This window comes from Coccinella septempunctata, chromosome 1, assembly GCF_907165205.1.
Source record: "Coccinella septempunctata chromosome 1, icCocSept1.1, whole genome shotgun sequence".
Lineage (NCBI taxonomy): Eukaryota > Metazoa > Arthropoda > Insecta > Coleoptera > Coccinellidae > Coccinella > Coccinella septempunctata.
Window position 1 is genome coordinate 38,338,283 of NC_058189.1, and position 27,327 is coordinate 38,365,609.

At 34.5% G+C, this 27,327-nt stretch overlaps 5 protein-coding genes and 1 long non-coding RNA gene across 16 annotated transcripts in view; 3 read left to right on the plus strand and 3 right to left on the minus strand.

Moving 5' to 3' along the window:
- Positions 1-2,362: 2,362 nt before the first annotated feature.
- On the plus strand, positions 2,363-3,396 carry LOC123310946 (transcription initiation factor TFIID subunit 9). The gene has a single exon (XM_044894669.1). The coding sequence runs from the start codon at positions 2,524-2,526 to the stop codon at positions 3,268-3,270; it is 747 nt and encodes a 248-aa protein (XP_044750604.1). The 5' UTR covers positions 2,363-2,523; the 3' UTR covers positions 3,271-3,396.
- A 378-nt stretch (positions 3,397-3,774) lies between these two features.
- On the plus strand, positions 3,775-10,775 carry LOC123310939 (ER membrane protein complex subunit 1). Its single transcript, XM_044894658.1, has 3 exons — positions 3,775-5,809; positions 8,920-9,616; positions 10,462-10,775. The coding sequence occupies exons 1-2, from the start codon at positions 3,811-3,813 to the stop codon at positions 9,594-9,596; spliced, it is 2,676 nt and encodes an 891-aa protein (XP_044750593.1). The 5' UTR covers positions 3,775-3,810; the 3' UTR covers positions 9,597-9,616; positions 10,462-10,775.
- A 1,965-nt stretch (positions 10,776-12,740) lies between these two features.
- On the minus strand, positions 12,741-13,361 carry LOC123312345 (putative uncharacterized protein DDB_G0267716). The gene is made up of 2 exons (XM_044896725.1): positions 13,208-13,361; positions 12,741-13,154 (listed from the first exon to the last, which is right to left on the minus strand). The coding sequence occupies exons 1-2, from the start codon at positions 13,210-13,212 to the stop codon at positions 12,845-12,847; spliced, it is 315 nt and encodes a 104-aa protein (XP_044752660.1). The 5' UTR covers positions 13,213-13,361; the 3' UTR covers positions 12,741-12,844.
- Positions 13,362-13,588: 227 nt separating this feature from the next.
- LOC123312276 (F-actin-monooxygenase Mical) overlaps positions 13,589-27,327 on the plus strand; it is a 112,287-nt gene continuing 98,548 nt past the window's right edge. For 4 of the 11 annotated variants that reach the window (XM_044896628.1, XM_044896682.1, XM_044896690.1 and 1 more), the window contains exons 1-2: positions 13,590-13,766; positions 13,847-14,120. The gene's annotated coding sequence lies outside the window, so the exon portion shown is untranslated. Of the gene's footprint in view, positions 13,767-13,846; positions 14,121-27,327 lie in introns of all 11 variants that reach the window. The other 7 variants (XM_044896651.1, XM_044896673.1, XM_044896677.1 and 4 more) reach the window with 6 other exon arrangements.
- On the minus strand, positions 16,451-18,330 carry LOC123312338. The gene is made up of 2 exons (XM_044896716.1): positions 18,071-18,330; positions 16,451-16,758 (listed from the first exon to the last, which is right to left on the minus strand). The coding sequence occupies exons 1-2, from the start codon at positions 18,284-18,286 to the stop codon at positions 16,510-16,512; spliced, it is 465 nt and encodes a 154-aa protein (XP_044752651.1). The 5' UTR covers positions 18,287-18,330; the 3' UTR covers positions 16,451-16,509.
- Positions 21,206-22,331, minus strand: LOC123312352. The gene is made up of 2 exons (XR_006537613.1): positions 22,045-22,331; positions 21,206-21,925 (listed from the first exon to the last, which is right to left on the minus strand). It is a non-coding gene; the product is annotated as an uncharacterized LOC123312352 (long non-coding RNA).

Here is a 27,327-nt window from a genome sequence, read left to right on the forward strand (position 1 = left end):
AGACAGCGAATCGAATTGTGAATTTTTCAATTTATGTTCTCTGTCCATTATTAAAAAAATATTCATTTATTCTGAATCATAATGTAGAAAGTGCAGTATCCGCAGAAAAAAGAACACTCTTCCCTAGTAGAAATTCAAATCAAATTCGATGAATTGTTACGTTAATTTTCTGCACAAATGCAATGGTTTCTGAAATTCTCAAAATGTAAAGCTACATTCACAATCAATTCACGGGCCGAAGTGCACTTCGGCACGGAAGCTTAGCAGATGGCGTTCTCCGTTACCATTCACAATGAAATTCAAGACAAAATTTCTTGCAAGCTGCAAACTATCACTTCGGCAAGGAATTTCGTGCCGGCTATGGATGATGCTGATGCTTATGTTTTGATCAGTTACATTTTTGATTCATTTGAGTATTTGGTTCCAAGATTATTGCGAATGGTAAATTTCGTGCCGAAGTGCACTTCGGCCCGCGAATTGATTGTGAATGCAGCTTAACACAAATAAAAGGTATGAAGCTCGCGGCGTAGCTCCAGTGGAGGAGGGGTGGATTTCTTTATAGTATTTTCATGATTGTCTGAAATAATAAACTCAAACAAAGATAGGGTAGTGCCAGATAGTTTTAATAAAATCAAATATTTACAAATAACCGTTTCTACTTTTCTATAGCTATTTCCAAAACTATCAAATTTATTAAAAGTCGTTGAAATGAAAAGTGTTTTGAGAATGATTAAAAAAAAAGATTATATCTAATGAATGAGTTGCACTAGAAATAGATGGATGGATATATGAATACCGGCTTTCATGTACAGAGATCTTACAATGATCTAAAATTATCAATAGATGTTCAAAATCATTCAAAGGGGTGCAGAATTATTTCACAAGAAACTTAATAATTAATTTAGAGAATTAATATATGGTCCAATAAAAATATTTTCAAATATGTCCAAATAGAATAACTCTGACTGTGATATTATTTGATGAAATGAAATGTTGTACTCATCCAGAATGAGAAGTCCAGTTGGTAATGATTGGATTAACTTCTTTCCGCTCCCAACCAGAAGAATTGCTCGAACATCCCTTATAAGGCAATAGGGGTGCCTATACGTTTCAGAAATCAGTTTGCATAAACCAACACGCCAACTTTATACATGTTAAAAAAAACCTGCAATTGATCTTAATGAAGGCAAATGTAAATGACTGCAAAAAAGATTACGTTACCTAAGTTGGAGGGCGGCTTTTCTAGAGTTTTCTACTAGAGTATATGGATTTATCCCGTACAAGACGGAGATTTTACTTGATTCCAACAATAGAGAGTAATAGTAATCAGCAAAATCCAAATTATCAACAATTCTCCAAATTATCCAGCACACAGTCGCAAAGAGGAACTCTTAGTTCGGAAGCAGTCGATATCGAGAATTAAGAATGATGCAAAATACAGTCCATCAGCTCCACGCAGATGAAATCTGGGACCAGTTTTTTCTTGTTGAAAACGCATGGAAATGGAAAGTCGTGATGTTAGTTGCCTACACTTGAGGGGCGAAAAATAAGGTATTTTCAACTGTCAGAAAAATATTCCGCAAACGACCGAAAACCAAATTATTGGGGTGACTCACAATTGCATTGACCACTCATACATTCCGTATATAAAAAGAGACTATGATCTACATAAAAATATAAACTATCACAGAATATAAACAATATATTCTCCCTTCTTTTATACCTCTTTCCGCTTAACTACAGTGACTATATACACTATACTATACTACAACTACACTACTATATAGTCACTGTACTGCTTAAGACGACACATGCGCTCTCCAGAGACCGTCAGGTTCCGCTTAAAGCGGTTGTGAACTGTACGGACTACGGAGCAAGCAATTCCATTTGCGCTTGCTCTGTACAGTTCACAACCGTTGTAAACCACTCTACGAACAAACCTAGCGATATTATATTTTTGCGACCTCAAAATTAATGAGGTCACGCTTTAAGACATCGCTCAATCGCCAAAATATGGCTCAAAAAAGACTGAAATTGTGAAACACATATTTTCGCGATTAAATGCCTGTAGCGCCCGAATAGCACTGCTAAAGACGCTGGGCGAGTTCCGATATTGCTGGTGTTACTGACCACAGATTACAGAGAATACTGTTTGCTACCCATTGAACTAAAGAAAGTAAGTTTTCTTTAGTTCAATGTTGCTACCTGAGCGGGGTAGTTCCGACAAAGAGTCTTTGGTTCCGATATCAAGCGATATCGCGAAAATATGGCTCTGACTTCTGTGCTTGTGTTCGGTGCATGGAGGTAACCATGTTCTGTGGAGGTAACTAACCTCCATCTATCGTTCTGTGCTTCTGTGATCTTGATCTGTGACCAGTGACAGATAGACTAGACATGAATCCATCAATGTAAACTGTTGTAAACATTTTAAGAAAAGTTCTTTTAATGAAAATATATGAATTATCAGTTAACGTGATAAATATTTTTAATTTCGACACTTGACGTTGTGTTCAAAAATTCAAAATGAGCCAACCCGAAAAAGAAAAACCAAAACCAGGAATGAAAAATATACCAAAAGATGGCCAAGTAATTATGGCAATGATGAAAGAAATGGGTATTAATGAGTTTGACCCAAAAACCATCGTTCAGCTATGCGAATTTGTGTATAGATATGCTACTTCTGTTCTTGATGAAGCTAGAATGTATGCCAATAATTCTAAGAAGAAATTTCTTGATGCAGAAGATGTGCGGCTGGCACTCCAATTAACAAATGAATCAAGTTTTGTTACACCACCTCCGAGAGAAATAATTTTAGAATGTGCACATGTGAAAAACTATGCTCCTTTACAACCTGTGAAACCTCATTGTGGACTACGTTTACCTCCAGATCGTTACTGTTTATCCCAATGCAATTATACACTTAAACAAGCAGCTTCAAATCACAAAAAAACCAAGACGAATTACGTAGTTTCTGGTGCATCAACGGGTTTGAAAATCACAACTAAACCAAATGTGAGTTATATCAAGAGAACTAATGCACCCATAGGTGTTACAAAACAAACTGTTACAATACCTAAGCCCAAAATTACTACAAACTTGAATCTACAACCTCAAAAGACTGTTTTAAAACCAAAAATTCATATCACCCAAAACTCACATACACAGTTACAAATGCAAACAAGTATGGGTAGCAATGGTTCCAACTCAATGGAGACTATGGAAAGTTTGAAGAGAAAAAGAGAAGAGGATGATGAGTTAGAAGGAATGTGACTGAGTGTTTTTCAACAGAAGAAGCAATGATTTGATTTAGTTTTATTTTATTAAAATGTCTTCAAGAAAGTGATTTGTTGAATTATACTGAAGAATTTAGTACTGAGAATATATCAATATTTTCAATTTATGTTGCTTCATTCTGAGATATGCAGCATGATATAATATTGTTGAATTATATCATGAAAGCTAGTGATTATGTTGGGCAATGCAAAGTTCCATAAGCCCAAAGTAATCACTGATATTGAATTAAAAGCATGTTTAATTCAGTATTCGGTACCTGAAACTGTCATAGTGTACAAATATTTATACTGAAGAATAGTATCCAGATCAAAAATTGCTAAACAATGATACTAGTTTAATGTCATAATAGCACAGAACATAAACATCATAATAGGTTCCTTTCTTCCCAAATAACTTTAAAAAATGTTATGAATTGACAATCTAAAAAAAGTGGAATCATTGACCTCAAAAGTGACGTAACGCGTGACAATTCATTGTCAAGTCCGGCAAATTTGAGGTTATTTAAGTGATGTAGAAATGGCAAGACATAATTTTTATGTTTCTTTGAAACAGGCTTCAATCTTTTTAAATATAATTTTATATTTTGCTAAACCATGTTATGGTTTGTACGAGGATCAAGTGGGAAAATTTGACTGGAAAAAATCTTTCATAGGAAAAGTGAAATATGCATCTTTTGAAGGAGATCAACTCATTGTAGGGACGGAAAATAATGTTTTAGCCTCTTTAAATGTAAAACATGGCAACATTATTTGGCGTCAAGTTATGGAAAACGCAGCCGAACAGCAAATCCAACATTTCGAAGTCAATAGAGATATTATAACGATTTCAGGACAAGAGAAATCTTGGTACGTTAGAGGTTGGGAAATCAATTCGGGCATGTTGCTTTGGGAATGGAATATGAATTCTGATAAAATATTTACTACATCTTATTGGTCTGTCTTGGAGAATGAAAGACTCCTCCACATTATTTCTTCTGAAGGATCTCATATTGAAATTGCTTCATATCACCTTGAGACTGGTGAAACAAAGTCTAAAACTCAAAAAGTGCCCACTCCATGGCTCAGAGATACTTCAAAATGTGTTGTTAGTAAAGGATACTTTGCTTGTATTGTGGAGAATGATGTCGTTGAGGAAATTAAGTACATAAACCTTGATACTAATTCACCTCAAGTATCAACTATCAATATTGAACTTTCAGATTCAGGAAAGGCTGAAATTCTAAATTTTGAGCATGAAATTCCGTCAGTTTTAATAGTGAAGGATAATATTGCAAGAATTGTGCAGTTCAAAAGTACACCAGAAGTATTGTCATCTTCATTTTTGAAGAATATTATTTGTGTGAAGGATAAGGGTGTTCATCACCTATTCCAACTTGAAATAAATCTTGAAAATCCAAAAAAATTGTTGAGAATTAAAAGAGTGAATTTCAATAATCAAGATGAATTAATGGTCGACTTAGAGTATCCCAAAGGTTTAGGGGTACCATATATATTAGCAGGAACATGTAGAGAAAAGAGTTGCAGTTTGTTACTGTCAAGCATTGATCATGCATCAATTTTAGTTAGAGTGCCAGAAGGTGATATTGTATGGACTAGGGAAGAAGCACTTTCCGAAATTGTGGGAGTTGAATTCTTCGAACTACCAGTATCTGAACTTGATGCAAGTATTGAAAATGAATTTAAAACGTCTTCACAAGATGTTTTTAGTATGTTTGTTCATCGAATATCTACACAAACCAGGCAGTTATCGAACCTATTTTTTGGTTCGAAATTACAATTAGATAATATGTTAGTGAGGGACGATTTTGGTCTTCATAAAATAATTGTTGTCGTAACAAAGATTGGAAAACTATTCGGAATTGATACTTTGAGTGGACAAATTGTTTGGAGTTACAGGATACCACATATACTACCATTTGACATGGCTAATGATAATGCAATTCTTTTATTAGTGCAAAGAACTGCAAGATATTCACCTTTACCTGCTCAATGTACTCTTTTAGCTAAGGATGGTATGACAGGATATACTATCATGTTCCAATTTGATCCAATCACTGGATACAGTTCCAAAGGAGTTGTAAGAATGAATAAAAAAATAAAACAAGCTATGTTGTTACCATATGAAGATGAAAATCATTTGAAGCCATTTGTAACTGTAATAAATAATGGTAATGTGGAAGTTTACCCAAACAAAGCAAAAAATATTGTGGAGAAACATTTATCATCTATCCATTTTTTTGTGGTTGGTAAAGATGCCATAGAAGGTTATTCTTTGAGTTCAGAATCAGGAGAACTAAAAACATCTCTTCACTGGAACTTTTTATTAGGACCATCTAAATTAGTGGGAATCAGCACTCGACCAAGTGGAGAAAGAGTACACTCACAAGGACGTGTCCTTCCTGATAGATCTGTATATTATAAATATGTCAATCCAAATATGATAGCAGTTGCTACTATAACGGAAGATCCTCTACATAAACAAGTATTGAGTGTTTATCTGCTTGATGGTATTACAGGTGAGAAATTTTGCATTAACATTCTAAACAAAAAAAAAGTACAGTAGAACTTTCTGAAAATAATCTAATACTTGAGCTATGAATATGCAAAACCTTGATTGTACCCTTCACTAGGAGAAGAAAATTTCAAATTACTCCTCCTACTCTTTATGGCAAGTCAATTACACTTGTGGAGCATTACCCCAGGATAATGCTCAGATAACTGCTCCAGATAAAAAGCTTCACTGGAACTTCCATATGGACAAAATCATTCACAAAGTCAGACACTTCCTTTGGGCTTTTCAGAGAATTTGTTGAAAAACTTGTGGGGATGGCACTGAAGCAGCTCCGCTGGCTGTATGTCGCGATGATTAGACCAATAGTCACTCACGGCTGCATCGCCTGGTGGTCCTGCACAGAACGCAAGCACTTTCGAGGCTCTAGAGAACGACATGCCTCATTATTTCGGGTGCATTTCGCTCTACTCCAATAGCAGCTATGGAGATTCTATAAGACCTCCTTCCCCACCACATTCTTGTACATGGGCAGGCGAGACTAGCAACTCACAGGCTCTACCACCTAACCGTGAACTATCCTGACAAACTTATTTTCGTTCCCAACCTGCTCTTAGCCCAACTGACGAGGAGGCTGACGAGGTGCTGGGCATGAGAACTGACCCGGTAATTGCAAGACCAGCACAGACAGAACTTTCAGTGATCTATTTACAAGGACCTTGATGGTTTCCTGATGATGACGGAGCTCAGTGCTAGTTTGGGCAGGTTAGCAACAGCATTTCAGGCGGAAATCTTTGCCATTAACCTTTGCGCCAATCGCCTGCTTGACTGGGGTTGGACGGGAAGGTCAATAAAAGTCCTAACGGACTGTCATCATATCTCTCGCAACGTAAAAATACAATTCTGCAAAGGTACTGGAATGCACATCTAACCTGCCCAAATTTGGAAGTCACAACAGACTGCAACTTATTTGGGTACCTGGACACTCAGAGTTAACGAGTTATCGGATGCTCTGGCCAGAGAAAGTGCGACCTCAGCGTTTATTGGCCCGGAACCAACTATCGGAATTTCTAATTCCTTAGTTAGGGAACGAAACAACAGGTGGATGAAGCAGGGGGTCTAAGAGTATTGGCGTAGAGCCATTCGCACAGGGCAATGTCGGTGCCTACCAGTTCACACACAAACCAATCTATGATCTATAATTGCAGTCTTCACGTGACATTGCAGGCCCAGTGCTCACTTACACATCATCACTCTGCAGGCTCTGCCTAGAGGAGGACGAAACTATTGAGCACGTCCTCTGTAAGTACTCAGCAGCCGACAGGTCAGACTCGGAGCCTTTGGCTCTCCCAAGCTGATTCTAGAGGAATTCAAGAATCACTTCCCCTCTGACATCATCTCCTTCCTGAATATGATGGTACCAAAGGGACAAGTTTGGTTCTCTGAGCTTGTTTGTGCCACAATAGAACGCTTTGGTCGCGGTGGCAGATCTCGTGTGTCCGATCAATACTCCCAACAATCTGTAATCTATGTACATAGATTATCTTCAAGAAGAAGAAACACCTTTTTTTATTTTCAATAATCTACCTGATAATATGAAGAGACTAATTTCAGACTGTTCAAGGGAATTGTAATAGAATTGGAACCATATTGTTTGTCTTATTACTTGTTTAACTGTTGTGGCAGTAACTGCAGTTTCATACTATGAAATGAAGAATATTATTACTTTAGTCTTGCGGCTTTCACACTCCTGTACATAGGAACATTCACTAATACCAGATATCTCAGATGTCAAAAGGATTAAGCTCTGTTGGAGCCCTTTCCGGGTTTTTGGGCTCATGGTGATGGTTGGGTAAGTCCTACTCCTCGGCTCCTTGTTATCGGTTGGATTCCTGATCTACCCGTACTTCTTGTTGGAGTAGATGGTGTCCCCAGCAGTACCGCTTTCTGCATGACTCTTTAGATATTTTCGTCCAACAGAAATTTCCCCAAATCCTATAGTAGTTCCTTCGGTATCAGGCCTGTAGATGAAATGACAATAAGGATGGTCTTGATATCTTCTAACTTCCATTGCTCCTGGTTTGTTCCTCGAGATCTCTGTATCTTGAAATATTTTCAATGTTCCTATATATTCATATATATCATATTGTATATGATGTATATTAGAATGTTATTATTTGGAATCTCCACGTCGATGAATGGTGCTCTGTTCTTATCATTATTCAGTAATATGAGGTGAAGTCTATGTAAGTCATTTTCCTGTCTGTTAGAACTGTACGATCCCAGTAAAGCCTGTGATGATCATTTTCCAATAGAGCGTCCGAATGGTAATTGTAATAAGGACGCTGTAATAAGAACTACTCGACGTAGTTCTGATGAAGCAACTTTGTTCAGGAAATATTCAAGTCCTTCAATTTCCTGAGACATACGGTTGGAAAAGTCGACAATTCTTCTACCCCCAAGGTGTCGTGGCAGCTCTGTTCGTTCGTTGGTCCAAGAGATGATATCGAATGAGTAGCTCATTCGACAGCAGCAAGATTAGGTATTAATTGTTTCGGTCAGGTTCTTGAGTGTTTAGACTTATCTTCACTTTCGAGACCAACCCCGCTCATTCATTAAAATCCACAAATTTTCAGGAAAAAATCTCATTCTGTTCTATAGATTTATCTAATGAGTACTTTGGCGTGAAACAGCATGTTTATCATCACAGGCAGCTAGGGTTTTTGTTCGATGGATGTTTAAAAAAATAGTCCAGCTTCATTTTAAATCTACAACAGTTACAGTTTTTCTGTTTTATAGCCATAAGAAGCACAATTCAATAAATTTTGATAATTTACTATGTACATCTTACACGCCGCTGCTCCTTACTCAATCTCAAGGGATTTCATGATGCACTTATCCGTATAAGGCATAAGCCTACCTTGTGCGACGGTTGTAGCTGTTGCTCTTTCACCTCATGAGTACTGCAGCACTTTCTCTCGAATATCCACTTCAATTTTTGAGTTAAAAAAAATTATGTAATTATTATATCAAAAAAGTTTGATTGATAAATTGTGTTTTAATGAGTTGAAAAAAAAACGGTTAACTTTGTATATCGTCAATTTTTCTTTTTTTTAGGTTTCGTTATTTATTCACTAGCCCATAAGAGAGCAAGAGGTCCAGTAAACTTGATACATTCTGAAAATTGGCTTGTGTACACTTTCTTCAATGAAAGGTATCGCAGAACCGAACTTGCAGCTCTGGAATTATATGAAGGACATATTCAAAGCAATTCAACAGTGTTCAGTTCATATGCGATGAGTCAACTACCCCAAGTACAATCTCAAAGTTACATTTTACCAGCAACGCCAACCAAAATTACTGTAACTTTAACAGAACGGGGTATAACCAACAAATGTCTACTGGTAGCCTTGAGCACAGGAGCTGTAATGGAAATTCCTTGGGCAATGGTACAACCAAGATTCGACGACATACCATGTGGACCAGAAGAAAGTTGTTACCCTTACATGCCGGAAATTCCGTTGAATCCGGAAGCTGCTATAAATTATAACCAAACTTTATCCAAAGTTAAGGGAATATCTGTTGCTCCAGCTAGGCTGGAAAGTACTAGTCACATTTTAGTTTATGGTTTAGATATTTTTTACACAAGAGTAGCGCCTTCTAAGACCTTCGATGTACTGAAGGAAGACTTCGATCATAAGTTAATCATACTGGTTTTGATTGGATTGATATTGGCATCATATGCCACCAAAACATTGGCTTCGAGGAAAGCTGTTAAACAGGCGTGGAAGTGAAAAGAATAGAATCGACAAAGGTATGTGTTTAAATAAATAGTTCACTTCTGCTCGCTTTTTCCTAGGACCTAGAACTAGAGCGTTATCATTTTGTCCAAATGTCAGTCATTTTCGAATTTTGAGACCAAAGTGTTTTCAAATGATTAGGTTGGGCCAATCGATAAAGAATTCTTGGTCAAATTAGTGAACACTCGAAAGGAATGCATCTAGGTACTGAATATTTGAAAAAATATTCAACCTAATTCAAACTACAAGGGTAGTTGTCTATTGTCAAAAATTTATCGAATGTACAATAGAAATAAAAAAATCATACAATTTTTTTTATCTCAGGATTTTTTTGACAGTACAGTTTCCTGTATTTAAAAGCAGGGGTTGCTTAATGAATAAAAAATTCCATTAAGGTTCTCCCTTTATACTTATTGCAACATTTTCAAATGTTTTATCATCCCTCTTGTAACTTCAGAGATATGTATATGCCAATGGCAAGTTTTTTAAAACCCACCCTATATATTATATTGATGCTAAAATGACAGTTGTGAAAATTCCAATGACCCTAATAAATATTTTTCTGGTTTATTTTTTTTTGCAAATGTCATAGGCGGCGCAATAGTTAAATACCTGCAATCCCCTGCCAGAATCAAGATTCCAGAACATTCACACCATACTATTTTTTCATCATTACAACCTACCTAAAATGCATTCCACAAACTCAGCTCTTCGACTTGTATTATTATAACTCGTATTGTAAAATGATTCTGATTATATGCTGATAAATTAGGATACTTTTGAGCAAAATTAAGTTTTTTTTCCATTTCAATAGAAATCCATAATCAGTAATTTAGGATAATTTTTTTTTTCTTTTCAGATGAAAAACCTAGTGGCCACTTTTAGTAATAGTATTTATTATTTCACCACCGTACTATTAAATGAGTCATACATGTAAATATTATCCCCTGTGTGTGTGTGTTGAGGATACTTTTATATTATCCGCATCATTCAGTTACCTATTTGTTATTACTTGGTGTGAGCAGTAGATTTTTATAATGTTTATATTGCACAATTACGTTATTTTCAGAATTTGGAATTTTCACTGTAACATTTCCTCATTTGATAATTGTGATTTTTCTTCTTGGAATGGCAATTTGAATGGATATTTAAGAATAAAGATATTGAAGAGGTTGCAAAATGCTGAATTGAGACCCCCTACTGAATATAGTTTTTTACAAATACTCATGTTTCGTACCAAATATGATTGGAAAGAAGAAAGGAAGAATTCCATGTCAAGGAATCTTGGATTGCTTTGAAAAAAAGTTCGGTTGTAGCCATAGGCAGCCAATTTCTTCAATGGGAATCATTGGTATATTCACTCTAATCTCTAAAGAATTTTCGTTAAGTCCCATCTAGGGATATGTATTACACTTTTGGTAATACTGATCACCTCATTAGAAGTACACATAATGTGTGAATGGGTCAATTACCCAATTACACATTGTTGGGATCAATATTTTTTTATGGATTAAAGAGGAGTTTATACCGCTGGACTTTCTTGCCATCCGTATAAGCCGTAAGGGGGAAAAGACTACCAGAACGTGGGGTGTTGCCAGAACACTTGAACGAACATTATGAGTTCCGAATATTACAATAGTTTCCATTTTTGTCGAAAAGATAGCAGCACTTTACCTACGTCTTTTTTCAATTTCAGCAAGTTTTCAATTGTAGCCAAGGCAAGACTTTTCGAGAAATTTGTTTATGTGGAAATTCATCGAAAAAATCATTTCACCTTGGAAGGTGAATAACATGAATGAAGATATCCTGTTAAATAAAAAAAATTCCAATTTTTGATCTGTTTGACCAATACAAGAATTTCTGGCTTCCAAGATGACGAACTGATTGAATTGAATTATAATATGAGGTTTTCCTCATATACCTAAATGAGTGTTCCTGATGTAAAATATACCTTTTCGCTTTTTGAACTGACCATTGAATACAACTCTATCTTGAGTTCAATGTAATCTGACTTCCAATTTCTGATTGTTTATAGTACCCACCTCCGATTTTGTTGTCGATTTATTATTTTGATAAAGTATTGTATGAAAAATCGATTGGTACATGTCTCAATTTCAGGAGACTTGAAAATGTTACGGGAGATATGTGTTTTTAAAGAAAATTGAGAATTTTTGATATAAATCCATAGAATTGTGATATTTTCCCTGTTCAGTGCTTGAATAACTAAATCCAAACGTTTATTTGTTATCTTAACCCTACATTACTCGCGTGGTCTACGATTGTAGACCATACCTATTCGAACGAAAAAATGTTGAAATCTGAGACATTGAAGTTTTCTCGATTTCCTCTCAGAGAGAAGCATTATTTTATCACAAAGTTTCATTTATATGAATAACAAGTGGTCAAATAAACGATATCATCATAGATAATCTTTGAAATATGAGCCGGTCAGAGGAAAAGTGGTATAAGTCAAAAATTCCGATTTTTGAGTTATACCGATATTTGGGTACCAAAGGTTGCATATTATTCTTCTTATGAGTGGTATGAGTCAAATCGACGTTTTGACCGAGTTATACCCATTTAATGTTTTTCCTCTTAACAAAATTTTCCATATCTATCAATGCCTTTGGTACCCTAATATCGGTATAACTCAAAAATCGGAATTTGTGACTTATACCACTTTTCCTCTGACCGGCTCATATATCAACGTAATATTTAAAGTTAAAATAAATAATATGGTCTACACTTGTAGACCACGCGAGTGAATACGATCTAAAAGAGGGCGCGACTAACGCAGGGTTAAAATGGTATTTTCATGTACAAAGATGATTTTTCACTGAACCATGCTTTCTCTTTCAGTAGTATAATTTCAAACCGTAAGTAAATCAATTAATCAATCTTGAACAGAACAGATTTAAATGTGCTTGAAAAGTCGATTAGTTCCTACTTACTTATGTTCTATCAGTGTTTTAATTTTTGAAAATATGTTCATTTGTCCACTATCTATAAGACTACCCATCAAGTTCTGATTACTCCTCATCTTGTTTTATAATTTGAAGAAAATACTTACCTGTAAAATTACTTGTTTCGGTCTTTCTACACCCAACTTTTCTCCCCAAAGTTGTACTAAAAAACCAGTTGACTTTCTAGCGATTTTACTGAAATTACATTTTCAAACGATTATCACATAATTTGAAACAAACAAGTACAAAAAGCTAACAGTCAATACTCAGTCCTTAATTCTAAGAATGTCTAGTTTGATTCTGTTGATAATATTGAACAGCCCTTCTACCCCAGAAAGCTTCCAAATTGAAGGGCCGGAAGTCTTTCAAATTATGATTTTCTTCCTTGTAATACTTTGTCGTTCCAGTATTTTTTTCTAGTTCTTGGTTGACTGCATTCCAGGAATCATTGATATATCTTATTACATAGTCATGAGGAAGATTATGGTTAGCATTTGATGAAGATTTTTCGTTTGAATTATTTCGGTTCAAGGCAGGGTGTCTTCTATTGGAGTTCCCATTCATTTGAGACATTCCTGACCGTGAATTACTAAAATGAAAAGGAAATTTCAGATCAATAAAGTTGTAATAGAATAATATTACCTCATATTCGATTATAGTTGTATATTTTTCTTAAATCAATATGAAATTATGAGTTTATTTTGATTATGATATTTTGTTATGAAAATGAATGAAGATGAAGTGTTTTCTTCAAACATAGATTTTGGTGAAACTGACATAACTACTCTATGAGCATGTTGGCAAAATAGTTTTCTTCTTTTGGCTCACAAAGATTAGAGATTTTTTTTTGATTTGACGAAAAATCTATATTTTTCATCACAAGTATAACTATCTTGAACTGAATTCGAAATTTTTGAGTTATCTTCTGATTATTCCTATTTAAATAACTAGACTTGATCTTGGAAAAGAGATTGATATTTTCATTCGCTATGTTCTAACCCCCACCACTCTATCATAATCAAGTGTCAAATTTTGACTCATCTTCTCGAGCTAATCTTTAGTGTCAAAACAATTTTTTGGCGAAATTCATACAATGAATAATTATCTAATTTGATTTTTCTTAACTGGAATAGAACAACTGCAATTTTGTTATTCCATGAATCAACGCAACTGAGTTTTTTCAGAGATAAACATTTTTCAGGTGTGGTAGATTATAATAACTTTACTATTGTTTTTCTCTATTTATTATTATTGTTATTGATTTCAAGCTCAAATTTTCAGTATATCATTCTATTCGACATGAGTATCACGGTTCACTATTGTCTTAAGTGATAAATTCACCACCTACATTCTTTATTAACATAAAAGAAGTACATGAATACTAATTCGCTTAGAAGTGTTAAAATTTAGATGGAAGGCAACCTAAATTCGCTCAGACTGAAGTGTTACGTGCTTTAATTCAATTATTGAAGTTTGTGTTACTGGTTTTTGTGCCAAATACTTTGTGGTTGATGCCTGAAACTTGAAGAATTCCATTGTGCAAACATCCAAATAGGTGAGTGTTTCTCTCCCATAATAATCGTTATTTTTAAGAAGACATCAATAGAAACGCTATGCTGAAGTTGCTTTGGAAATTTGCCAAATGCTTCAGATTATTTTTGATATAACCTCCTTACCGCGACATTTGAATTTGCATTTATCCATCATGTTCCAATCGAAACTCCTTGATATGATGTGATTGAAAAAATTACGTTCGAAATCAAATCAATAATAATTTAAATTCTTTCCATTATTTGTGAAGATCTCGGTGAAGATGTAAATAAAAATAGAAGTTCAATAAGCATGAATAAGAGCGTTTCTTACATCTGATGAATCAACAACCTACGCCAATTAACAGAAATACATACTTGTTCCTTGTACTAGTATAAGCAGGAAGTTGAAATAAAATAGGTATGCATAATTAATCGTATAAATTTTATGTTTCTCTTTTGATACTTTCTATGTGATGTTTCTGATTATTCCGATCATTTTTATATTTAATGGTCTAATCAATATTGTTTTCTGATGCAAAGTGATTGGATTCAGCTGCTTCAGAATTCCTTTTTTAATTCATAATTTTCACGAGAATTATTTCGCAAAGTGAGAAACATTTGACTGGATATTTTATTTCGGCGCAATGTGCAATCACCGAGTTGTTTATATGCGGTTGTTATGAAGAATTCAAAAACCTATAGGCTATTATCGAAAATATATTGATACTTTTGCTATAGCCATACCCAGTCGATGATCGATCATATCCATAAAATTTTCGATTGGTCCATCACTAGCTCTACTAGTCTAAAAGTGGATATACACGCACCGGCGAACTGCAGTCCAAGACTAGCAATTTGAATTGTAACTCCAAAAAACTGTAGTGCAGTTGAACTGGAAATCTACGTATCTGCTGTCCTGGACAGCAGTTCGCCGGTGCGTGTATAGGCACTTTTAGACTAGTAGAGCAAGTAATAGAATCAAAAATTTTATGGCACTTTAAGTATTCGTAGAGATCGCTAGTTATGATCCATTCCATTTCAATCTACGTATAACCCCAGAAAAATCAAAAGGAATCACGAATTGTAACTAGAGTTTTCCCAACAAACTTATAGATCACTTATTCCAGCAAGTAACTACCAATGCTTCTTCTCCGACAATTAAAAATTCAGAATATACAGGGTTTTTAGATTTCAATGTCAAAGTCATTCATGACAAAAACCTCAAAACTAATTTTTTTCAAATGAGAATCCATTTTTTTACTGATAAGGTGGAATCGAGGGTGGAATCTCATGGGCGCCCGCAGAAACCCGCAGAAATTTTTCTCAGGGGGGGGCAAAATATCATCTACGATTAGTTTTACTGAAAGAAAAATTTCTCTAACGGTGTCTATCAGAATCTCAGGGGGGGCCGTGGCCCCCCCTGGCCCCCCCTGCGGGCGCCCATGTGGAATCTACGCAAAGAAATAGTGAATAAGTGTACACCCGAGATATAGGGCAAAATTTCATTTTCTTAAAAAGAATTGTCTCATCCCGAGACCACAACACAATCCGTTAGAGAACATCTTTTGAAATGCCTCCAAGAAAAAGGTGGACATATGGAACATTTGTAATTAAAAAATTATCATAATTGAACGTTTTTTTACCCTTACTCTTGGAGAAACGAACTCACAGGATTCCTAAAAGATAATTAGAATTTACCGAATATATCGTGACATAAGCATTTAAGGGCAGTACACAATATGTATTAGACTTATACGCTATTATTTTACGTTGATTCCACGTGACCCATAAAAAAAGGTTCTCATTTGAAAAGTTTTGAGGTTTTTGTCATGGCTGACGTTGACATAGAAATAGGAAGGCCCTGTATGTTCAATTGAATTTTTAATTAACGGAAGGGGGCATTGGAATTTCTTCTGAGAGAATCTAGAAAATTAGAACTTTTCATGCAAAAATCTCCGTATTATTATTAACATTGGAATGAAGCCTTATTTGCGAAAATTTCAATATTTTCAGTTTTCAGACAAATGGAGAAAAAACGCAAATGATACATAGAAGCAATTCAGAATTCAGTGAGAAATCGGATTATGAATGAAAAATCTGGGTCTCACATTTGAAAAACGAAAACTTGGTGTCATTTCCGGTGAAACCGGAAGTCGGACAAGTCTGAAGTTTTTTCCAAGAATTCATCTGTCCAGACAAAGCTCAACTATAATATTTCTAGTGTTCATCTCGGATCTTTCTTTGAAATATTCTAACCAACGGTCTTCGTGAATAACCCTGTATATGTATGCTTCTCAGGTAAAACATTCCCCAAGCAATGCAGGTTAAATCTATTAACAAATAAACGCGAAAGTTTCAGAAGTTGCGTTAGGTTTTATTCTTTTAATACATGATTACATTTCATACATCGTTTCAATGACCGTATATTTGGACCAAAAATCTAAAGCCATAACCCCATTTCGAAGCCATTCTTATCTTCACGTACTGCCTCCCAACTCCTCCCGACAATATGGATGCGTTGGCGTGGTTTCCTTGATAGAATTTATTGATGATATGTATGGCGGAAATTGTTTCATGCCTGACGTAACCAGAGTGTACATCGTTCGGATACTCCAGGATTTTTTCTCTTGAGGTCCACCAATGGCTGTCTTTGAAGTATATCTAGAAAGGAGAGTTTTGTTAGAAATTATTGAAATAATACTAAAGTTAATTTTCCCAATAGAAAAAAAGACACTAAGAGACAAGATACGGCGTCAAATGTTATCAGAGATGTCACCAGTGTGAAAACAGCCTCGATATTCAGCCACGTGTTTGCCTCGTCACCTTGGTAAAGCGTTCGTAATTCGTAATCAAAACTGATTGACGGGGTTGGAATTGAAAGCGGGGTTGGAATTGAAAGATGAGCCACTCCGTATATTTCTTATCCCATAGTGATTGGAAAAATTTCCCGAAACATGTCGAATGATTTTGTTTGGGATATCTTTTGACGTATATTTGAGGCTTGAACGAGCAATCCCCTAAGAAGGGGCGCTTCAACGCCTCAAAATTAAATAGGGGAGAGGGGTTGAGTGATACTTCATTTGAAAGGTCCTAGAAGCTTCTTTACAACGGTATATATATAAAAAACGTAGTTTTGATGAACCGTTTTCGCCAAGAAATCATTTTTGCAGCTCAAATGAGCCACCTTGAATATTTTGGTCATTTTTACAATGTACGATCCTATTTTTATGAAGCCCTTTTTACAAACTCAAAAAATCTCGAAAAATCACATTCTTAAAAAAATTGTTTTATCATGCTTACATCCAAAAAAATTAAATCTGCGTTTTTAAATCAAATGTTCAAATTGTCCTCCGTTGACTTCCATACAATAATACAATCTTGAATGAAAACCGTTTCTAACATGGTTCAGCATAATTGGAGTTATTTGACAAAACTCATCTACAACTCGTGAGTTTGTAAAAAGGGCTTAGTAAAAATAGACTTGTACATTGTAAAAATACCAAAATATTCAAGGGGGCTCATTTGAGCTAAAAAATTGATTTTTTGCGGAAACGGTTGATCAAAGTTACGTTTTTTATACACCGTTGTAAATATGCTTCCAAGACCTATCAAACCTATCTTTGCTGGTTCAAGCCTCAAATATACGTCAAAAGATGTCTCCCAAACAAAATCATTCGACGTATTTCAGAAAAATTTTCCCATCACTATATACGGGGTGGCTCGTCTGACATGGAACACCCTGTATTATTTCTGTTGTTCAATGGCAACAACGTACCAGTCTTGATTACGCATTATGATCCACTGCGGGGGGTCGAGCGCAGCGAGCGCTTCACCGATGCGGCGAGGCGAGGCAAACTTGTGGCTGAAATTCGTGGCTGCTTTCACACTGGTAGAGATCTGAACATCATATCGGACTGCGGTTCCAGGAACCTCCTGACCTTCAAAACGCAATTGTGCTGTTTATCATCAATACCTGGTTGAATAAAAGTCTGTCCATTGGTCCTATTCTGCCCCAGAAGATGTGTCCAGGACCAGTCCAAGATTCGTTTTTCGTTACATTATTGTAGGTGTTATTCCATCCAATTTGATAAGGATTTATCGGTACGTAAACATTCGCTGGGACGTAATGTATTTGACAGTGGGCTACTGCAAGGACTAAGGCTATCAGTGGTAGTGAGAATGTTTTCATCCTGATGTTTCTTGGATATCCTGTAAAAAAAACATTTGACTTAATCATGGGGGTCTATGGATAACATTTTTCACAATACATATTTAGTGTTTACCAGAGATGCGGAAAAAATGCAAGGCAAATGTGAAAATAGTTCTGTTCAACTAATTTATTCAATCCTGTACAATACACTAATACTAATTTATTTACTCAATTGGACAACTGGATTCATTTCCACAGTTATTTATTTTCGTTGCTCTCCACTATCTTTTATTGTACCTACTTATTGACCCTGTTTCGTCACGTCGCGTTTTTATATTTGTAGGAGCCCTTTTCTCGATTATTCTACATCGCGAATTAGCGCCTTGTTTTGGCTACTTCTCGAATGCCTTCCTCGTGACATTTTTAACGATAAATGCTCAGAGAAGAAATGTGAAATAAATGTATAGCATAGCGTGCTACTACTTTTTTCGTAGCATTTTTCGACAAACATTCTAATATTTCAAAGAATGAGATTTCCAGCTGCAAATTTGCATCTTACGAGATATTGTGGTTGGATAGGGGGGTAACCCTTAGAATAATGGAATTATTAACATACCGAAAATTCAACTTAATATCTCTGGCCGACAACTCAGTTGAGCGGGCGTAAGTCCCACTAACTTTTATAGAATTCGACGACAATCAAAATAACTGAACTGGCTTCAACGTATTGGGAACAAAATACTCGAGGAGAGCAATCGAACAATGAATTTTATTGGAAAAAGCTTTTCAAATTGCAAGATTTGGCTGCCTCCATGTAGGTGTTCGAAAATATCGAGGAATTTGTCATTTATTTGGAAAACATGTAACGACCTCTTGAAAAGATTTCCTGACAAATACCCTGAAATTGTTCGCAATGTTTATACGCACTGTATATGATTTGTAGTCCATATCCAGTCCTGCGTACTGTGTTCAGCAGGTCCCGCCGTTCCTATCCACAGAGCCTTCGTGTCCCATCAGCTGACTTTCCCATGCGGTATAAAAGATATTTGTACCGACACTTGTTATACTAAGTGACAGAAAATAAGACACCCAACATTTATGAATTCGTTACGAAGAATTTCTAGGAATATGGTTGTTTTAGTCAGTATAATAAGCGATCAGTTTTTCAACTATACTTCATTCACTTTTATTTTAGCAGTCGGTTGGCCATGGAATTTTGACACATTTCACTCTGTATAGTACGAAAATGTGGGGTTATGACGCTTGTCAAAACATTTTTGGGTTTTAAATCAACGCTATTTTGCCCGTTTTACGTAAAAGTTTCTATTATTACGTATTTTATCACAATCTCCAATCTCTTCGGAAAATATGTGACGAACATAATTGAAGTTTATACAAACTGATTGAAGGCATACCAAATCCAGTTATTTGCACGAAAAATACAAGAGATCAGTATGATATCATAATATGCACTAGCTTGAAGAGAGTTAATGTTCGTTATCTTCTTTGGCTTAAGTTTGAATACTTTACATCAGTTGTAGATTTCAAAAATATTAACCCAGAGATGAAATGCATATGTTGCAGTGGTTGGGAATGGGTATCTCCCGAAGGAATTAACAGATAATTACAAAAATGTTAAATTCTTCAACAAAATTCATCTTGCATCAATGTAACTAAAAACTCAAAGGAAGTAAAGGAAGTTTCAAGTCAAGATGAACTTCACCTTTGAAGAAAACTTTCACATGAATAAACAATTAACATTAAAACTGGCGCGTATTTGTGACTCTTCATCTTAATACATTGATACAACAATAATAATAATAATATTATATTTATTAGTACCTTAAGAAATTTACAATCTATAGGACAAGTCAAATGAAAAATAGAAAAATCAATTTTCGGGAACTTATTCTACGATGACATTCATCGAAAATTTTTCGCATTCGTTCACCCAATAAATATCTCAAATGCCACCACTTTTTTGGGTCTCCCAATAGCTGGAAATTCTTTGTTATCCTCTTCATTCACAATCTTTCTGATTGTGGAAATATCCAGCTGAATTATATGTCGTTTAGATTCAGATGAAACATTATATAAATTCTCTTACATTGAATATGTTCGCTATCGTCTGACGTATTGTGGATTTTAGAATATCAGGGTATAAATATTTGAATGAGCGGACCTGAATTCTAAATAGCACTTCCTGAAACCCTGTCTCTTTTTTCAATCACTTTCGGTATTTTTGTAATATTAATTGATATAAGTTGTGGCAACGGCTTTATGACATTAACGACATTTCATGAGTGCCAACCTAACATCGTTCTAGTTACAAAAACTTGAGAAAATTATTTCATGGCCAACCGACTGCTAAAATAAATTTGAATGAAGTATATATCTATGAGGGGTTTTTGTGATATCGTCTGTTCTCACAAAAAAACAGAAGTCTATGCGCGATATTTGTGTTTTATAACTTCAATTCGTATTTAATCATCGTACAATTAGTTGTGAAGTGAAGAGCTCCTCTTAATTTGTTTATCATACCTAAAGTGAGAAGACGAGAACATTTTCAACAGCTTATCGAGTTTGATACTGGGTGATCAGTGGGCTTACGCGAGGCTGGTTTATCCATAGAGAAAGGGAAAGAGGAGAGTAGTCAATTCAGTGTTATTCATGGGCGACACGTTTTGTGGCGCCCCCCTTGGCTACTGGAGAAACTAATCCGAAAAAATTTGCGCGGGAAATTCAAATAACGGCCTCGTTTTTGAAATAATATTTACCAAGTTCGAAAAATACACTCCGTCGCCTCTCTCTACTCCTATTGTTCTTTTTATCGAGTTTAGTGGGAAAGATTCGATTAAAAGAACGATAGGAGTAGAGAGAGTCGATGGAGTGTATTTTTCGAACTTGGTAATTATAGATTTTTAGACGAATCATGAAATAGTGTAATAAAATAGAAAATCAACTGAAATAAATATATATTCAGGAAAATATTAGAAAATTACATTTGTATAGAAAGAATATACAGAAATTTAACCGAAATGAATATATAATAGAAATATTTGACAATAACAACTATAATTACAATATTGTACAGGATACATTATATAAAGGAACTGATCTTTTAAAGGGTTGAATGGATAAATAATATGGGCCAAACTAAACACAAAAACTGAACTTTGATATACATGAATAACTGAATTTGATGGATTCAGGCTTTATTTCTATGTGGTCATATCATATTGTATATTATCGTAATACTTTTTTACAATTATTAGAGAAATACATACCATAATCCAATTAATCATGAACAACCGAGTCCACATGTTCTTCATATGTAAACCAGAAAAATGTTACATGCGACTTTAAAAATAATTTCAACTTAGGGGTTATCGATGCAATATGTCCAAATGGCGGTACAATATGCCATTCTCATCATTTTCATAACTCTTGTTAGATTTAGAAATGGTCAAATATCAAATTATTGCAGTTTTATATGATGTAATAATAACAGTTCGAAAAGCAGCAAACATATTTCCTGGAGGATCCCCTAGATTGAGACTTCTAGTTCTCAAAAACTTGAATCCCTGGTCCCTACAACTTTTGTGTGGCATTTATTGTTTAAAGCCATCCAGACTTGAAAGCCATTTGAGTCTTTCTTGTTTCTTCTGGGCATGGGATCTGAAAAAATATTCTATATTTTGGTATCCAAAAAATGAATAACATTTCGCAATTTTGTAAAATCAAGCAATACATAATTTTAATTGATTATAGAAATAGAAATATATATAAAAACTCACCATGTGTTCGAAAGCAAACAATTTCTTTTTCGGGGAATAAACAAAAATCTCGAAATACTCTAACTTTTTGCATTAAACAAAACAAACTCAGACGGAATGACGGAAATCAGCTGACTTGAGTTCTGTCATAGATTACAGATTTCTTTCATCCACATCCACTAGTTCTTGAACTGGCCACCAAACACTAGCGCCATTTCCGACGGGATTCCAAAAATTCTTAACCTAATTCTAAAAACGTGTCCCCCGTGTTGCCTATCTATTCGGCAGTCTCTCTTTTCTCTTGTCTCTGGGTTTATCCTTTAGAAAAATAGCCATAGAAGTGTAAAGATGGTAGGGGATTGTTGTAGAGTATAGAATCAAGGTAGCCGTAGACTAAAGCCTGGACGTATGGGACGTGTCAGAAGAACGACCTTGAGCTTTTGACTCTACGGGACCGTTTTACATCCACAAGGTCAATTGCAATGCTAACAAGATAACGAACGGCCACATGTCAACCAGAATTAAGTTTTTTTTCTTTTTAAGATAATCAAGTTGATTTGTTGCCTTGGCCCCCTAGATGTCTCGATCTATCACCCGTAGAACACGTCTGGGACATTATGGGAAGAAGATTACTTCATTTCCCCATCCTTTACAGACTCTAACGACACGTTTTCCGACTGCATAAGACATCGTGGATGTCCAACACATAATTAGTTTTTACTACTGTTGGATTTTTCCCAACTCCTTGTCGAAGACACATGTATACAAAAAATTATTGTAATAATTCGGAAACAATATCAGGAAACAGGACTGAAAAAGTGAAAGAAACTATGGTTTCATGACAACCGTGGCGACGTTTCGCAAGATGTCTCTTGCTTCCTCAGGCCTACAATCTATTCGAGACATAGTTACAACGTATAGTACATCAACAATTTCTTACCAAAGATGTCTAAGAAAACCAATTCATCAATTGATGCAATAAAATACAAAAATGGGCTACCATAAAGATATTCTTGCTAATCGCAAAAAAAAGGAAAAGGGCAAAATTAGCATCTAGTCACATTCAATGATATCGAAAAAACTGAGCACGACTCAGCAACATACGGTGACACAGAAGAACCGACAGAACACAAAACAACAACAACTTTACATCCAATATCAAAACAATTCTTCACAATTACATATTACAGTCTATTTTTAATAAATATCGTTAACAAATATCGCATAAGTGAAACAAATATCCTCAATGTATTATCATTATTATTATTATTTTTTTTTGATTTTATATTATTTTGATATATTCTATATTATTATTGTTTATTTATTTATTTGTTTCTTTAATCATATAATTTATTCTATAAATAATCTTTTAATATATCATAAGTTTTCTTTTTTTTAATTTTATTCTATAGTTATATATACATACACTAACATTAACAATATCCTAAATATTCTATAACCTAACCTGGGTCAACAAGACACTTGTGTTTTCTAATGATGGAATTGTAATGTCCAGCCAAATTTTCAGTGTCCGTTCTATAGTTCATGGAATCCAATAAACCAATATAAATCATCTCTAAAATATTCCTCTTTTTACCATTTCCCTCCCTCTCACAAATACTCACTCTATCAAAATCTATTATATGAGATTCATCAAAGTAATGGGAACAAAGTGCTGTTTTTTCCCTATTTCTAATATTTTTCAAATCATTTTTATGCTGTTTTATCCTATTATTTAAATATTGTCTTGTTTGACCGATATATACCTTATTGCAACTTGAGAAAGGGATCTTATAAATCAATCCTGAAAGTTGTCCTTTATATAATCTATCATTCAAATTACTATAGATGATTTTTCTTAGAGTTTTTAAGTTATAAAATACTATCTTTACATTTTCATTAGTTAAACAACGAATATCTTTATGGTAGCCCATTTTTGTATTTTATTGCATCAATAATTGATGAATTGGTTTTCTTAGACATCTTTGGTAAGAATGTACTAAACGTTGTAACTATGTCTCGAATAAATTGTAGGCCTGAGGAAGCAAGAGACATCTTGCGAAACGTCGCCACTGTTGTCATGAAACCATAGTTTCTTTCATTTTTTTAGTCCTGTTTCCTGATATTGTTTCCGGATTGTTTAATATGGAGGACGCTAATGCCAGTAGTTTTATTATTGTAATAAATTCATTAATCTAACTAGAGGGTAAGTTCCCCAGTTTAATCCAACGGCTTCTGAGTGATGAGTTGATGAGTCTGCGCACACTGAACAGCTGATAAATTAACTAACCTTGAATGACTCAACGACTAGAAACTTTTGGGGATTCGGCCTTTCTTATAGAATAAAAGTATGGTTATTGATGCTGGAGTGAATACATATACAATGTATATAAAATGATAAGCCAGATTAATTGTGTGTTATCTGTTATATCGATAATAATTCACTAGATAACCACAATTTCCATGTTGAAAAAATAAATTTAACCGTTCACTTACCTTCTCTGGTAATAACTAACTAAGGATTCTCCGATTTCATTGGAATATATCTTAAAGGTGCCTTGTTTTTTCAATGATAAGAGACGTTGCTTCTATAGTCCTACTGTAAACAAACGTCTCATTGTTTGTTCGTTGCTCCGAGATTGATCTACAAGTAAAAATTAGGATATTTTTGGGCAAAACACGACATTGGACTTTTCCGCTAAATGCATGACCGTGACTCATCGGGATTAATGGATTTAATTCATATTAAACAGGAGGAATCATAATATTAAGTTAAAATAGGAGATAAAGAGATCTACACAAAAAATTTCCAGAAACCAACTCACTGAAGTTACTATTTTACATCATTGTTCAACTACGCTGCATATTGAATAACTTTTCGTGGATTCATAGTATACAGGGTTATTCATAACTATTCGGACATAGGCTAAGGGCAGATTGTTTGAACCAAAATATGGCGATAGGACCAAATATACCTCAATAAAATATAACTGTGTAAAAAGATAGAGGGCGTTAAAGTTGAATTTTTTTTCGTTTTTTTGCTAATAATTCCTCTGTATATTTTTTCATCCGTTTTTAAGAAAAACACAATTGAACAGTTCAGAGCATCGGAAGGGGATTTGAAGCATAATTAAAAACAATGTAGCATAAAAAGAATAAACTTAAATTAAATGTTCTACGTGGCCTCCTCCGACTTCTATGCCTTTTCTAATTCTTTTAGTAAAGGACTTTCGAACTTCGAAGAGAATATTATTCTGTCCCCTTATAAAAAATTCAACTTTAACGCCCTCTATCTTTTTCCACAGCAATATTTTATTGAGCTATATTTGGTCCTATCGCCATATTTTGGTCCAAACAATCTGCCCTTAGCCTATGTCCCAATAGTTATCAATCATCCTGTATACTTTATAAATGTTCTGGTTATGTTTGAAGGAGCTGGAATTATAAAGTCAAAGACAACAATATTTCAAAGTTCTTTAATTTAATATAATTAAAATTATATAGAGTAAAATTTTAAGATATAAATAATAAGGTTTAATTCAAAAATTAATTGTTATAAAGCACAGCATCGTCTAATTATTAGATTGAGAATATGCTCTACAAGGTACAAATTTTCATAGCATATTATGGACATAACTGATTTTATTTTAACTATCAGGCTCCCAACACCCCTACACCTGAACCAAAATGCAATATTTGTATAAATGTAATCAAAATGTAGTGTTCTATAAAAACATACTGCTGGAAAAACATTGATTGAAATTTTAAGTCAAGAATAATTACAATTATACAAATGTCACACTCATCCACTCCATAAAAGTTTTACAGTTCGTCAACGTAAATATCAATACACATTCAAAGCATAAGATGCATGCAAATATTATTCTTCACCATCACCTCTTAAAATATATTCATAAACATCCTGAGCTAACCTAAGGTACATACAATACATTCTAAACATTAACATAGACAATCTAACATAGCTTAAGATACATAAAGTTATAAATCTTTCACTTTTCACATTCATTAATACACAGTCTCAATGGTTGGTTAATTTAGTTAGTTAGTTAAGTAATCACAGATAGCACCTTCAATTTTGCCTATACCCGGGTGTTAGTGAGGACATGTATGTGTGTGTGTCTGGACTGTCTGGTAAAGTATATTGATCTTTATGAATAATGAAATTATTTGCTAGTACTAAGCCCATAGAAATAGCAGAATAAGCATACATAGTTGAATTAGTCATCTTGAGAGCTCTACAGTAAGTTCTTAGAAGAAATTATTTCTTATTTGGAAAGTAAGATTGTTTTTCAACTTTCCTCTTCTTACTTATCTGCTCAGTATCTTTCTCCATTCTTCTCTTCAATGTCCATACTTCTGATAAAAATTTGTTCAAATCATTACCACTCAGTTTGTTGATGAATCCAATAAATTGCTCTCCAGCAATCTGAAAATATAATTGCTATATGCACTGATAAAAAGTCAACAAATTGTTTGATCAAGACCTTTCTTGTTTCTTCGTCAGTATTTATCGATGTTTTATTATTATGTTTCTCCTGCATGAAATGATTCAATTCATCTTGGTACCTCAGCTTACTTCCTGAAGACTCATCCATAATTAAATTATTACTGTCATCCTCAGAATGACGGCTACCTAAAACAGACTCGCTCCTCCGCTCAAGCAGAGATACAGCATGTATGTGTTTACACAGTACCCTTTTCACTGCATTTTCCGAACACTCACATACATATATGTGTATGCATACCTTACATGAATCACAAAATCCTGCTCGGCAGTCATAATCACAGATATCTTTGCAACTTACCACATAAAATTTATTCGTCACTGAACTAGAAGGGACCTTAAAATATCCAAATTCATGTGTTTCTATCCTACTGATATTCATTTGTTCAGCTTTTTTATGTGCTTCCACTGTGATCTTGTGCTGGTAGTTGTTTGCATTGGGTCTCTCTTCATTTATTATTTTTTTCCACATTTTCTCTTCTACCAGTTCATCTAATAAATCCAATAGTTTTTCAACCCTGCAATGGAGATTTGTGTTAATTTTTCCTATAAATTCATTTATTTATTTCAGAACACCTCAGATTACGTTGACCTCTCATTCTATTATATTTTAGAACTTTGTTCAAACTTTCTATAGCCATATTTGTGTTTATGCCAGCATTCAATCGATGACAGTGGGCCCACATCATCGCCCTTTCTTCAGTTTGGAAATAATAACTGAAAATAAAAAATTACTTTCTAATTCATACATTACGTTGGATTTTTTACTTTTGCAAGTA